General features: G+C 38.6%; 2 protein-coding genes across 2 annotated transcripts; both read left to right on the top strand.

Moving 5' to 3' along the window:
* The first annotated feature begins 5,455 nt into the window (after window positions 1–5,455).
* On the top strand, window positions 5,456–5,899 carry LOC141600657 (uncharacterized). Its single transcript, XM_074420900.1, has one exon. It carries the CDS (start codon window positions 5,456–5,458, stop codon window positions 5,897–5,899), a length of 444 nt encoding a protein of 147 aa, XP_074277001.1.
* Window positions 5,900–10,024: 4,125 nt separating this feature from the next.
* Window positions 10,025–10,693, top strand: LOC141600656 (uncharacterized). The gene has a single exon (XM_074420899.1). It carries the CDS (start codon window positions 10,025–10,027, stop codon window positions 10,691–10,693), a length of 669 nt encoding a protein of 222 aa, XP_074277000.1.
* The last annotated feature ends 4,409 nt before the right edge of the window (window positions 10,694–15,102 follow it).

The following is a 15,102-nucleotide window of genomic DNA, read 5'->3' as shown; positions in this document are numbered from 1 at the left end:
TGTTAAAACATGGTATACAGTATATTAAATGCAATGTATATAAAACAATATGCATGTCCCTTTATTCGTGTCAAAAACCCTTGCTTTTGTTCTAAATTTGGTGCATTTAATTGATAATTGCTTAAGTTTATGATTAAATTGCTTAAATGAGTTTCACCGGGTAGTTTGCTAAGCTTTTTGTAGTATTGCACGCTTTCCCATGCAAAACCGATCAACAATTGGAAGCCAAGGATCAAGATTACTCTAGCCTGTGTATCTCCCAAGCTCAATCGGTGCATTGTGATCAGACACGGTGTAACTTGGTCCACATGAGAGGTTGATGCCATATGTGACCAAGTACTTGGAATGGGCAAAGGATGAGGCCAGATTTGCTACTTTTATGCAATCTGATGATGGTGAGTTTGAGGTTGAGCTGAAAGGAGAGCAATTTATTGTGAACTTAAACACCAGGTCATGTGGGTGCAAGTATTGAGACTTAACTGGTCTGCCTTGTCCCCATGCAATGGCATACATGCTTGAAAAGAGAATGGACCCCAGAAACTATGTTGATGAGGCTTACTCAAATGAGAGGTACATGCTCACATATGCCCACTCTGTTTCTTCTATGCCTGGTGTCAAACAATGGGAACCAATAGGTTTACCAGAGCCACTACCACCACCAATGAGGACCATGCCAGGAAGACCAAAATCAAAGAAGAGAAGAAAGTCAGCTGGTGAAAAGGAAGACCAACAAGTGAAGAGGTTGAAGAGGACCAACAATTGTAGCCACTTTGGTGGCTTAGGTCATTACAAAAGAACATGCAAAAAAAACCCTGCACCTCCAAAGCCAACTGCGGCTCCTGGTGGAAGGCCCATTGGCAGAAGTGAGTATGCAAAGAATGCAAGGGAAAAAAGACAGGCAAGGGCTGCAAGAAAAGAGACCTGGAGAACAGCACACCATACGGGCAACTCCCCAAGTACCTCCACTGCTGCAAATGCACCCAACCAAGCACCACCCACTTCTATGTCATTCACTGAACTGTTGTCCCAAGCTTCAAACAATCTGCTCTGATCTAATGTTGTTGTTTTTGAACTTTATTTACAATCGTGCTTCTGCTATTGTGTTTTGAACAATGTAGTTTCATTATGCTCTTTCATTATCAGTATCCTTTGAACAATGAAGTTTATTTGGTGAATGTCAATTTCAGTCTTCTTAGGCTGTTTGTTGAGATGATGTGTGTTGTAGTTGGTTTGGTTTGTTTGTATACTGCAGCAATTTGTGTGCGCTGATGAATTCTGGCAGCAGTTGCCTTTCAAGCAGTAACAATTTTTTAGATGGTTGTTAATTGAACAACCCTTGTCAATTTATGGTTTATTTGTTTACTTTTCAAGTGCATTTACTTGTGTAAATGTGAGAAATGAACAACCAAACCAGAAAATTAGTGAAAGGGCTTGTGTATGCTACAAATGCAAAATTATGTCATCAACACCAAATTCGCACATAACCAAATGCTACCATTGTCATTACCGCCAAATTCTTGAACATTAGAGTACTCGTAACATTACATTCATCCAAACTATTACCTACTTAGTACATACTATGATCAAAACAATGAAAATGGCAAAAACAATTGCCAATGGAAACCCTTTGCAATAACTAACCCTTTCACACTTAGACATGAATGCTTTGTTCTTCAAGTTTTCAATCTCAAACTGAAGCTTCTTCCTATCATCCTTCAACCATTGAACTTCACGAGACAAACAACCAACTTCATACTCATTCAGTCTTTTCTTCATATTCATCTTATTGATTATGTCTTTCTGCCACTTTGTTTGAACACGATCGTGCCAAAGAAACCAACGACATCCCTCATACCAGCTGATGGGTTAGAAAACTTGCACCTTTCAAACCTCCTACCTAGATTGTCATGTGTGGAAGACGTCAAAATGGCAACCGGGACACCGCACAGGCACTTTTTGGGTTGCTTATCAACAACGCTATGATGACTACTTTCATAGCTGCTCCATTGACATGTTCTCACCTAAATTTTTGAAACAAAATGCAGAAAATATGAACCCTAAATTGATTGCAGAAAAACGAAAATTGCAAATTACTAATTCAATGCATAAAATCGCATATATGAACCCAAATTGCATAAATTTTTGAAACAAAATCGCAAATTTGCAGAACACTATACTAATTGGAAATTACAATAGAAATAAAATTGAGAGGAAGAAGATGAACATACCTTAATTGGGGAAAAAATGGGGAAATTATAAGAAGAGGGTGAATGAATGAAGTGAGGTAAAGAGTATAAAGGAGATAGAAGAGTATAAGAATATAAGAGTATATAAGAAGAGGGAAGGGCATTTTCATCTTAAAAATAGACTTAAAATCAGAAATTTCAAATATTGACTGAATATGTCACCGGAGTGTCAAATTAGGTGCAATTTTTTACCCGAGAACATTTCATGGGAGTAAATTATTAAAAAAATTTCAAAAGGAGGTAATTTTAAAAAAAAGTGGTTTCTAAAAGAGAGTAATTATTAATTGGGTTTTCTAAAATGTGCCCAAAGGGCACATGATAAGACTTATCTACATCTAAAATAATTGTCCTAATTAATCTATTCTCTTTCCTAGAGTATTTCTCACCCAATCATGTGTGGAGAAAAATAAGGAAGGGGTGATTCTAATTAGGACAATTTATGAAATTTAAAGAACTTAATGAAATAATTAAGATTAACCTATGCCTAACCTATTTATTATCATGTACCTATTGGGCACATTTTAGAAAAACCCTTAATAATTTACTCTTTAAGTAATTTCTAGTGGAGAATTGAATCCAACTTTTGTACTTCATCTTTCTCGAGTAATTTATCAAGTATTATTATTTCCTTCATCTTCTTGTTGGTATATTTCTACTCCTTTCTTTAATTTCTAGTTTTGTTTTGTCGTTTTTAATTTCTTTGGTTTATTATTGTCTTATTTTTGAATATTTACCTTTCTTGTAGTTAAAGTTACCACCTTTACATTTGATTTCACTTTAATTACAGTTTAATTAGTCAATTAATACTTTCTGTATCACTAATTGCATCATTAATTATAGAAGTTAATTTTATAACATGTCAATTGCTAAAGTGTCAATTTTTACCACTTGTTTTAGTTTAATCAACATGATTAGTGAGTAGTCTCTTCACTACGGTGCGATTAGGCCCAACATGACTAATTTACCTATTTAGTTCCACTTAAATTAGCTGTTAAGGGGGAATTTGTTGGGTTTAAGCAAAAGGTTTGACTTGTGTATGTTCTAATTGGGATAATAGTTGACTTTCGATCCTTGTCCATCAACGAGAGTTGATTAGGTCGGGATTTGACTGCCCCTTTTAGTTATTTGTCGACTTAGGTTGAACCCCGGAGGGAGAACTCAAGGAGGGTGCTCTTGTTTGACAGTTTGAACTGCACCTTTAGGAAAAGGGCCGGGATGACTGAGGATATTTATCGCGGGCTTGAAACCTTGACCGTTGTGAGAGGTGAGTGAGAATGGGCCCGTTTTGGTGAACCTTTAGCATTGTGTTGGGGAATCGACTTACGAGCCCAGGAGGAAGGTAAGCCGGTACTACTAGTATCCTATTATGAGCCCATGAGGAAGTTAATAGGCGACTTAGAGGCGTTTTCACCCAATAGTCTATCCCTTGTAAACTAGTTGTCGCAACTATACCCCTTGTAAACTAGTTGCCGAAACTAAATGGTATATTACGAATGTTGGTGGTTGAGTCGTGCACTAGGCTTTAAATCTCTTGAGTAAACCCGCATTATATTAGCTTGCTTTCTTATTTAGCATTTGCATTAGTTAATTTCATTTACTTGTTAGCTAGTCTAGTTCATTTAGATAAACAACCATCCAAGTTTTGCTTGACTTAGTTAAACACGAGAATTGGAACAATTAGTAATATAATCAACGTGCTCCTTGTGGTTCGACCCTCAAATAGTGCAACGTACCCTCGTTCACTTGCGAGATAATAAAGACTACATCAGCCAACACAACTACCACTGCCCTTGCGCGCCACCTTCTGCCTCCCGCCCCCTCTCTCGACCACCAGACCCCCGCCTACTGCTCCCTCCTTTGTTTCCTCCATCAGCAGATTTTATATATTAAATTAGATCGTATGTTATTAAATCGAAATCCTCATAAACCCTATTTATATAAGTACCCCTAATTTATTAGATTTTATGTTATTAAATTTATACACTAGATTAATGTTTAAAGATTGGAATTAGAAAACTAGTTGACTAATATAACTACCGACCACGATGCAAAATTGATAAATTTGCTAGAATTTGTTTAATTTTTTTGTGGAAGAAAAAGAGAGATGAGTTTTTTTTAGAGGACGGGTAGGCAATGGAAAAATTATGGGAAAGTGTCCATAAAAAAATAAAATCCATACTTGAAAGAGCAAGGACGTTAATGAAATGTTGCAATTTAGAGACCGGGGAGAGTACAAGATTTACGATAAATTGTGGAGTATATATATTATAAAAATGTTACCAAAATCATGTTTAAACATATATGAATAAATTTATAATTGTTTTTGTTTTTTATAAATAATCAAAGTGATGAATCATGTTTAATATTGGTCATAAGAAATTTTTTCTTTATGAAATCATTTCACACATCTCTCGTATGCTACGTCGAGGGGCTGCAAGCACGATGCCAAGATCAACTAAACAATCTTGTGGAGTATGTATGGTTGCGGTTATGTCGTTACTTTAATCAGTTACATATTCTCGGGTGTCATACCTGATATACGTGGTTTACAGGTTATTACGAAACAGAGAAAATTCCCCTCGGGGTAGCATGGGTATTTCATTAGCCAAGCACCAAATTTGACTCAAAGTCAACCATTTTCCTTGTATAATAAGCACATCATTTTTCAACTAACATTCAACTGTAAAGCCATGGACAAGCAACAAGAGCAACTTGAATTCCTAGGCTTTATTGGCATTCTCAAGGAATCATTCAAAATCATCTTGTTACACCCTAAAATCTTCACTAAGATTACTCTTGCCTTCATCCTACCTCTCACATTCATTGTCCTTATCAATAATGAAATATCCAAGTTCCTCTCTACCAAAATCATCCACCACTCATCCCACATTAATTCCTCTTCAAAATGGTTTCTCTATTGGGGGTTCGAAGCAGTCTATATCATATTCATATTCGTCATTATGTTAACCCTGCTTTCTATTTCTGCCATTGTTTATACAGCTGCATGTATATACTCAGGTAAAGAAATTACCATCAAACAGGTCATGAGGGCTATTCCAAAAGTTTGGAAGAGACTCATGATCACCCTCATAAGCAACTTTTGCATAATATTCGCATACACTATCATCATACTCGTGTGCGCCCTCATAATAATTCACGGTACCACCTCTAAACAAAGTGATACGCGAGTAGGGTTAACGATTATAACCATGATTGCAATCATACTGTTATCCGTGGGTGTGATATACCTTACAATATTTTGGCAATTAGCCAATGTTATTTCCGTAATGGAAAATCATTGCGGGTTTGGAGCCATGAAGAAGAGCCGGAATTTGATCAAAGGCCAGTTTGGAACTGCAATAGGAATAATGTTGGTCCAAGGTATATGTTACGCGCCGATATTATTATTGAATCGAGAACTACTCGTTAAAGAGAGCGACATTGGAATTGGACTCAAGATCTTATTCGCAATTCTAATATTGGTGTTGAACCCTTTGCAAACTCTATACAGTTTGGTGGTCCAAACTGTATTCTATTGTGTATGCAAGTCATACCATCATGAAAATATTAACAAATCCACCTTATCTGATCATCTTGAGGAACTTCTAGTGGATCATGTTCCTTTGTTGACTGAAACTGTGGAAATTGTCTAGCCATTTAAACAAATTCATGAAGTGTGTAGTATTTTTTTATTTGATACATATTTTGGTTTGGTTTTGTGTTGTGTTGTGAATTGTGAATTGTGATATACTCCCTCTGTCCCGGTCATTTGTTGTCCTTTTCTATTTTGGGGTGTCTCAGTCATTTGTTGTACTTTCTATTTTAAGAATGAACTTGATGAGTAATTTGATCATTCTCATTCAATTTGTTCCACTTGTCATTTAGTTATTGGCATTTTCCTCTTTCCTTGGTCTTTGTGCCAAAACGAAAGGACAACAATTGACCGGGACGGAGGGAGTATTATGTTTGTATTTTATTCATCATCTAAAAGGAATGTGCAAAGCTATTTTAAGAAATTATATTCATTGCTTGGTGATCAATAATCCAACTTTATTCCGGCTGCCAAAAAAAAAAAAAAACTTTATTCCAGTTTAATACTTTATTCCGGCTATTTTAAGAAATTATATTCATTGCTTGGTGATCAATACTCCTTGCATATACTTCTTGTTTTTAGTAAGTTGGTAGTTGTTATGGTCTGGGGAAACATAGCTAGTAGAGTACGGTGTAGCACTCGCTACCCCAAACTTCTAAAAAATGGTTAAGAATCGGTTTTTTGCTAAACAAAGATTATGGAATACGTATTAAATATGAGACTTTAACACAGAAGTGTAGAACAATATGCGGAAAATTCACTACCCTAGACTTTTATTTCTAGGTTCACCTCTGACAATGGAGTTCAGAGTTATCATTATTCATTTCCGTTTAAAAAACCTTGATGATTTCATTCTACTAGTGAATTTAGTACGTAGTCCGTATATATGTGGTGGCAATTGAAATGACGGAGCCAGGATTTTAAGTCAGCGAGGGCGGGAAGGGTAATATTATAAGGGGACCTTGAAAAAATTCGAAAATTTAACTAAAAATCTCGAAATTTTTAAACGCCAGCGGGGGCGACCGCCCCTGCTAGCCCCTCCCTCGCTCCACCAATATCATATCAACTTCTCATATCCTGCATGTACGAGTGTTGGGTGTAGCCAAATTCGAGCTGAGCTTTAACCGAACAGATTCCTAAAGATTATTGTGTAGCGAGGTTTTTATCTCATTGATGCCATTGCGAAATAGGTGAACCATTCGACATCCAAGCTGAGAAAAAATTGATACCAGACAACATTGGACATAAACTGTTTTAACTTAACAATAACTAACTCAGTAAGTCTCCCTTGTGACGGGTTAAGTATCAACCACATTGGTAAATAAGATAAAGTAAAAGTGCCTAGGGAATCATAAATGGATTGTCTTTATATACCTAACTAGGTTATTTGACTCATCATAAGCTTATAACGAATATTGCCCGTCACAAATGAGAATTTATGTAACTTTATATAGTAGTGGTACATGGAAAGTTAGCTGTTAATAGCAATGAGGTACCGTGCTCTGTGGTCCTTGTTTATTGACCGTGCTCTGTGGAAGGGAGAAGGAAGTTGATGGATGACCTACGACTTGTTCTAAACGTTTCTACTGATCCACTGCTAGTTTTTGGGGACTTCAATGAAATCTTGTCTCCGGAGGAAAGGCTAGGGCAACAACATAGAAGTGATGGCATGGATGAGTTTGATGGATGGGTGCAAGATATGGAGTTGATATCATTACCTCTGTTGGAAAGGAAGTTCACATGGTCAAATTGCAGGTCAGCTAGCCAGATCGACAAAGCTTTTGTGAATCTCTCATGGTTGAATCAGTTCCCTAACACAAAACTTTGGCCATTGCCAAAGTCCGTCTCTGACCACTATCCCCTGTTTGTGGAGTGCGTTAAAATCTGGGGTGGGAGAAGACCGTTTAGAAGTTTGGACGCCTGGTTACAATGCCCAGGCTTCAAAGATTTGATTAAATCAGAATGGAAGAGTTTTGGGGATTTGTCGTTCCATGAAAAACTCAAAGGGATAGTTCGTCCTATTAAGGAATGGAATCACTCCACATTTGGGGATATTAATGTAAAGACTGACAGGCTAATCAATGAACTAGACAAAGTTGATAAGGAATTGGAACTACATCCTCATGATGAAGTGCTGGCAAGCCGGAGGAAAGCAGTATTCACACTACTTCAAACATGGCTATCAAGGAAAGAGAGGTACTGGATGCAAGTTTCAAGGGTGAAAAACCTCACTTTGAAGGATAGGAATTCTAAATATTTTCATATAATGGCTACCATACGAAGACGAAGGAATTTCATTGGGGCCCTAGAAGTAGAGAATCGGACATTTACGGACAAGAGGAGAATTAGGAAGGAGTTGGTCAAATATTTCAAAAGGCTGTATAGAAAAGATAGTGAATACGTCGAACCTTTTGGGGATTTACCATTTGCGAAAATTTCTATTGCAGAGAGTGTGAGGATTGAAACCATACCTGAGAATGAAGAGATTAAGGCGGCTGTGTGGAGTTGTGATGGCGGGAAGGCACCTGGGTATGATGGCTTCAATTTTAATTTTATTAAGAAATCTTGGAATACTATTGGTGAGGATTTTTTAAAGGTTGTGCGGAGTTTCTTTGAAGGCAAACAACCTATTGACGAGCTTAATATTACCTGGGTAACTCTCATTCCAAAGGTGGAGAATGCTACTGAATTGACTGACTTTCGACCCATTAGCATGGTGGGTTGCGTGTACAAAGTAATTTCGAAAATCTTGGCGGAGCGGCTTCGTAGCCTTCTGCCTTGTCTAATTGGGGAAACTCAGTCTGCTTTCATTAAAAATAGGCAAATTCTTGATGGGGCCTTAATTGTAAATGAGGTAGTGTTTTGGCTTAAGAAGAGTAGGAGACCAGGTGCTCTTCTCAAGCTGGATTTCCACAAAGCGTATGACTCGGTTAGATGGGAAGCAGTTATCTATATGCTGAAAATCATGGGGTTCGGCTCTACCTGGAGAAAATGGATTTATCAGTGTTTGTCTACAGCAACCGTCTCCATCCTTATTAATGGGTCTCCAACCACACCCTGTAAAATGGAACGAGGACTAAGGCAAGGTGACCCCATCTCGCCCTTACTCTTCTTCCTAGTGACAGAGGCTTTCAACCAAATTATGCTCCGTGGTATCCAGGCCGGGTCCATTCAGGGATTGGAGGTAGGAAAGGACAAAGTGGTATTAAGTCATCTTCAATTCGCAGACGATACTCTTGTTTTCTGCCCAGCTTCGTCTCAGGTCTTGACAAATATTAGACGTCTACTTGATAACTTTCAGAGAGCTTCTGGCTTGACAATTAATTTCAAGAAGTCGGCTCTTTTGGTCATGGGTAGGAACCGACAGTGGGGTGAGAGGAATGCTCAAAAATTAGGATGCCAATTGTTGCAGTTACCTGTGAAATACTTGGGTATACCTTTGGGGTGCAATCCGAACAAAATTTCGTCTTGGGACTCAGTAATTCAAAGGGTGAAGGTCAGACTAGCTTCTTGGAAGGTTGGGTTATTGTCGAAAGCGGGTAGGGTGGTGCTTATCAAATCGGTCCTGAACTCGTTACCCCTTTATTTTATGTCTCTATTCAAAATTCCTAAAGGCGTCTTGAATAAAATCATCAGTCTTCAAAGGAGTTTTTACTGGGGAAAAGGAAATGAAAAGAAAGGAATACCTTTAATCAGCTGGGAAATCATTCAAAGACCAAAAGACCTGGGTGGCTTGGGCGTGGGTGATCTTCAGATCAAAAATGCCAGTTTGCTTTTTAAGTGGTGGTGGCGGTTTTCTCAGGAGCATGAATAGAATTGGAAGAGAGTTGTTTGCTCAGTTCATGAAATTAACCCGGAGAGTGGGTTTAGGAGTGATGCAATGGTACCAAAGTTTGGACTCTGGAAGTCAATTTGTTCTGTGAAATCGTGGGACTGCACTATTGCTGAGGTCTTGGCGCAAGGTACAAAAATCCGAGTGGGAGCAGGATCTAAAATCCGGTTCTGGGATGATAAATGGATTGGTGATTCATCTCTTAAGGATGGATTCCCGCGTTTGTATAGTGTCTCCAACCAGAAAAACGAGTTTATAGCGGACCTGGGTTGTTGGCAGGATGGCGTGTGGCGATGGCAGTTGACTTGGAGGAGACGTTTATTCCAATGAGAACTGGGCCTGGTTGATCATTTGATGTCACTAATTGAGGACTTTACGCCGCTTCCAAATGATGTGGATCGTGTGTACTGGGAATTTGGCAAGGCAGACGGGTATACAGCTAAATCTTTTGTCGATGCTTTTTATAGCCTAAAATATGAAGATGTGGAGCGGAAACAGTGGTTTACGCTAATTTGGAAAAATCTAGCCCCACCGCGTTATGAAATTATTCTATGGGCTATTTTGTGGAAGCGAGTAAATACAAAAGATCGGATTTTGAAGTGGAAGACACTTTATTGGGATGAGATGACGTGTGTTTTTTGCCGAGATGTTTTGGAAACTCCTAATCATCTATTCCTACACTGTCGATTTTCTTGGAAGCTATGGATGGATTGTTGTGCTGAGTGGAGTATAAATTGGATTTGCCCCATGGAGATTGAGGACGCGTTTATATGGTGGAATGACTCCCCTTTTTCTGATTTTGAAAGACGGATTTGGGAGGCTATGTTCGTTGCTATTGTGACTCTTATTTGGGAGGTGAGGAATGAATGCATTTTTGAAAACAAAGCACCGAATTGGTTATGTATGACGGACAAAGTGGTTTTAAGGGTGGGGATGTGGAGTAAAGCTTGGAAAGACAAAATGCCGTACTCGTTAGAAGATTGGATGAACAATTGGAAAACGTTAAGGTCGTGGAGGGGATAAAGTTTTTAGGGTCGAATGCTTTTATATTTGGTCTGATGTTGTATGGCTGCTTGTAGCTCTATTTTGTTTTTTCTTTTTGGGACTCTACTCGCTGTAGGTCTTCGGGTTAATCCCCCTTTTTTATCAAAAAAAAAAATATAGTCGCGAAAGAATAGTACTCAAGTATCACTGCATGGACAGTGATGGACGCATGGTACGTAGCATCTCCCTTAAAATTCAAAACATGTAAGACGATTTCACACAAGTTCTAAAAGGATAAAAACACTTTTTCATTATATAACTACTATAAATAGCACTCCCTCCGTCCCGGTCAATTGTTGTCCTTTCGTTTTGGCACAAAGACCAAGGAATGAGGAAAAGGCCAATAACTAAATGACAAGTGTAACAAATTGAATGAAAATGATCAAATTACTCATCAAGTTGATTCTTAAAATAGAAAGGACAACAAATGACTGAGACACCCAAAAATGGAAAAGGATAACAAATGACCGGGACAGAGGGAGTAGTTGTCTTATCTCTTATCTCTTATCTCATGCTACTCTTAACCTAACATATTAATATAGAAAATAAATAAATGAAAGAATTCTCATTGAGTTGACTAAGACTTAGGGTGACCTATGAACCAAATCCAGTAAACAAGAATAATTAGCTTGTAATAATGATTTCCACCAAGTTAGCGGATTAAGCATATATGAAAGTGGCTTTTTTTTTATTAAATAAAAATTAATTAAGGAGCATGTTAACAATTAATCATATGGGGTCTCACTGATTGTTCTTCAATCGTATATATGTTACTTCTTTCGTTACAGTCAATAGTTTACAATTTTATATATTTATATACGATTATTAAGATAAGGAGAGAAAAATGAGTTTATAATTATTAAACAAATTAAAAGCAACTTAAAATGAGGAAATCGGGAATGTCCGTAGTATTTTCAATCTTGGTGTGCGGATTAGCCGAAGGAATTGGTCTTACAAGTCGAAAAAGGTTTCTCTATTGAAATTGTATACCCCTATCAAAAGAAAAGTATTGGACGATCTTCCAAATTTATCTAAATCCACCATTAAAATGACATAAACCCATGAATATTAAGATCGTCTAACTAATACTCGTAACTAATAAGAAGTTATTTGAGCTTAACCAAAAGTCCTTGGTTCAAAATTTGGGAATGCAACAATGTAAAGAAATACGGACCTAAATCAGGCGATATACACTAAAAAAACATTAGTTGTTTTCGAGTTCTTTTTTCCGCGGAAATTATTTATAGTCAATATAATTTGAGAACATCGTATTTTGTCAATTTTCATCTTCATTTGTATATTTTTATCTGCTAATTCTTATGTAAAGCAAACTAGGGATTTTGTTGCTTGAGGGAGAGAATAATTACTAAATTGACATATAATCTTTTTTTTTTTATGACGAGGGGGTTGAATCCCCCCGGGCCCATGCATTCCCGCACCACCACATCGACCATGTAAGCCACCCCTTTGGGGGGCTGCAGTGGCCAAGTGATCATCGCCCCAGCTGGTAGTCGAACCCGAGACCTCTCAACTCCTGCACTTCTGCAAGCTTCAAGGTTTAATCCGGCTACCACTGGACTAACACCACTTGGTTGACATATAATCTTTACCGTATTATTTAGGCTCTATTTGTTAAAATTAGCTGAGAAGATACCTGAAAATTGAAAAGTTAACTGAAACCTGAAAAGATAATTGATAAAGTAACTGAAAATTAGGAGCCGATAAGGAAGGTGACTGGTTATATAAAAAAATGTTTAGTAAACTAACTGAAAATGTAGCTTACCTTATTTGGGTGAAATGACGTAAAGGATATACTAATTATTTAATACTCTCTCTTATTCGCTATAATGTTCCCTCTTTTTCGAAACGGATTGTTAGGGATAAAAAATACATTTTTTATCATTCATGACGTGGCAAAGAATTAGTGGCAGATGGGAAGAAGGAAAGATCGCTTACGTGGCGCAAGGAGAGGCGCAAGATCAAAAGGCAAACAAACACAAATGGGCCAAGGTGAAAACACACGTGCAAAAAGAGAAAAGAAATTGAGTCAATAACCAACCCCTATTCTTTAGGGAGTTGACCTAGTATTTAGGAACAGAAGTAGAGGCAGCTAAAAAAAAACCCTAAGTCTGATTCTGGCAGCTATATAAACAAGAGGAGGGCAACGCTCAAAGGGCATTCGAAATTATCTCAAGCAACTTATCATTCATCAAAATCCCATCGATACTTGGCAATAATTCACTAGCTAATAATCATTGTATTTCCTTACTTGCATATTAAATCGTGATTATAGTGCAAAGTTGGTGGGATTCCGACTCCCCCTGCGGTTGTTCCCACACCGGGTTTTCCGCGTCACCAATAATCATCCGTGTCATTCTTTCATTCGTCTTTATCTCGTTCATTGTCATTATTGCATCCAAACCGTAATTGGCATTAGATTAATCACTATCACTCACATAATTAATTCGTAACCGGTAAATTTTTACTAAAACAATTTGGCGCCCACCGTGGGGCATAGTGATCATTTTCTATAGCCAAATCTCGCAAAACCGAACCAGCCGTCACCATGTCTGGAACTAGCCAGAATCCTTCCAGCAGCGAGAGCATGTCAGCCCTGTCTTCTGGAGTAGGACCTACTTCTGCATCCGCAGGATCAGTCAGTGCATCCCCGGCGTCCAGTCAGATGATCCCCGTCAGCATATCGACCAGAGTCATACCCCAGCCTCAGAAGCCACCCCAGATACCCAAGGCAGCAGGTGCACCCAGCCAATCCAAGTCCAGCAGGGAAAGCAGCCCCAGCAGAGGCGAAGCTGCATCCAGAAGCCCGACCCAGGAGGTAAGGAGTTTCAAAATGAAAGCATCCAGGTTCATACTAATCGATGATGTCCTGTTCAGGAAGTCCCACGCTGGACCCTACCTCAGATGCCTGGATCGGGAAGAATCTCAGGCTGTTTTGCATGTTCTCCACAGTGGAGAATGTGGAAACCATGCAAAGGGCAGGAGTCTGTCCAACAAGGCACTAAGGCAGGGATACTTCTGGCCCACAATGCGCAAAGACGCCATGGAGTTTGCAAAAAGATGTGACGCTTGTCAGAGGCACGTCCACGTCAGCCACCAGCCAGCAGAGCCTCTGCATCAGGTTATCTCTCTGTGGCCCTTCATGAAGTGGGGAATGGACATCATGGGACCATTACCCAGGGCACCAGGAAACAAAATCTATATGCTCGCCATGACGGACTACTTCTCCAAGTGGATAGAAGCAGAATCATCCTCCTAGGTTACAGAAACTCAGGTTATATCTTTCATTAAACGCAATATTATATGCAGGTTTGGCATTCCATCTGAGATTATATGTGATAACGGATCTCAGTTTATTGGAAATAAGACAAAAGCTTTTTATGCTAGGTGGAATATTTTATTGCAGAAATCTACTCCTATGAACCCCCAGTTCAACGGACAAGCCGAATCCAGCAATAAAATCATCGTTGAAAACTTGAAAAAGAAGCTGGAAGAAATTGGGGGCAAGTGGGCAGAAGAGCTGCCTCTAGTTCTCTGGGCTGACAGAACCACACCTAAGGTTGCAACGGGACAAACCCCCTTCAGCCTGGTGTTCGGAGCAGAAGCAGTCATTCCATCCGAAGTTAGGGTCCCAACCCACAGGTACAGATGCATAACAGAAGACCGGAATCAGGTAGAAATGGCAAGCAGCCTAGACACAATAGATGAACTCAGAACCAGCGCCCAGATCAGGATGGCTTCCTACCAACAGACGGTGGCCAGAAGCTATAACAGGAATGTGAAAGTAAGAACCCTGCAGGTAGGAGATCTGGTCCTGAGAAAAGTCTTCCAGAATACCAAGAACCAGCAAGCGGGAAAATTCGCCTACAACTGGGAGGGGCCATACCAAGTGGAAAGCATAGTTGGAAACGGAGCTTACCGACTCATGACTATGGAAGGACAAATGGTTCCCAGATCCTGAAATATCACCCACTTGAAAAAGTATTTCACCTAGGTCACCAGCATGGTCAGCAACTGGGTACCCAGCCTACCAGATACAGCTCAGCTAGGTTCTAGATATTGTTTTAAATATTTCTCTGGCTCTGAATATTTTTCTGGTTCTAAATTTTTTTCTAAGTTTAACATTTTATGGTTTTGAAAACTTTTGCACCTGCTCTGAATTTAAACATTTTTTTATTCCGAAAATGTTTTAAGTTCGACATTTTTTGGTTCGGAAATTTTTCGCGCATATTTAGATTTTAACATTCCCTGGCTCTGAAATAACCCTACATGTATTTCGATTATGATTCTAAAAATTTTCCAAGTTATAAAACCACTTTAAATGTTTTAAGTAAAGAAATTCCTTTTTATAAATTTCTTTCAAATAAATG

Source organism: Silene latifolia, chromosome 9 (assembly GCF_048544455.1).
Source record: "Silene latifolia isolate original U9 population chromosome 9, ASM4854445v1, whole genome shotgun sequence".
Lineage (NCBI taxonomy): Eukaryota > Viridiplantae > Streptophyta > Magnoliopsida > Caryophyllales > Caryophyllaceae > Silene > Silene latifolia.
The sequence above is the reverse complement of the archived record's forward strand: the minus strand, read 5'-3'. Positions and strand labels throughout refer to the sequence as shown.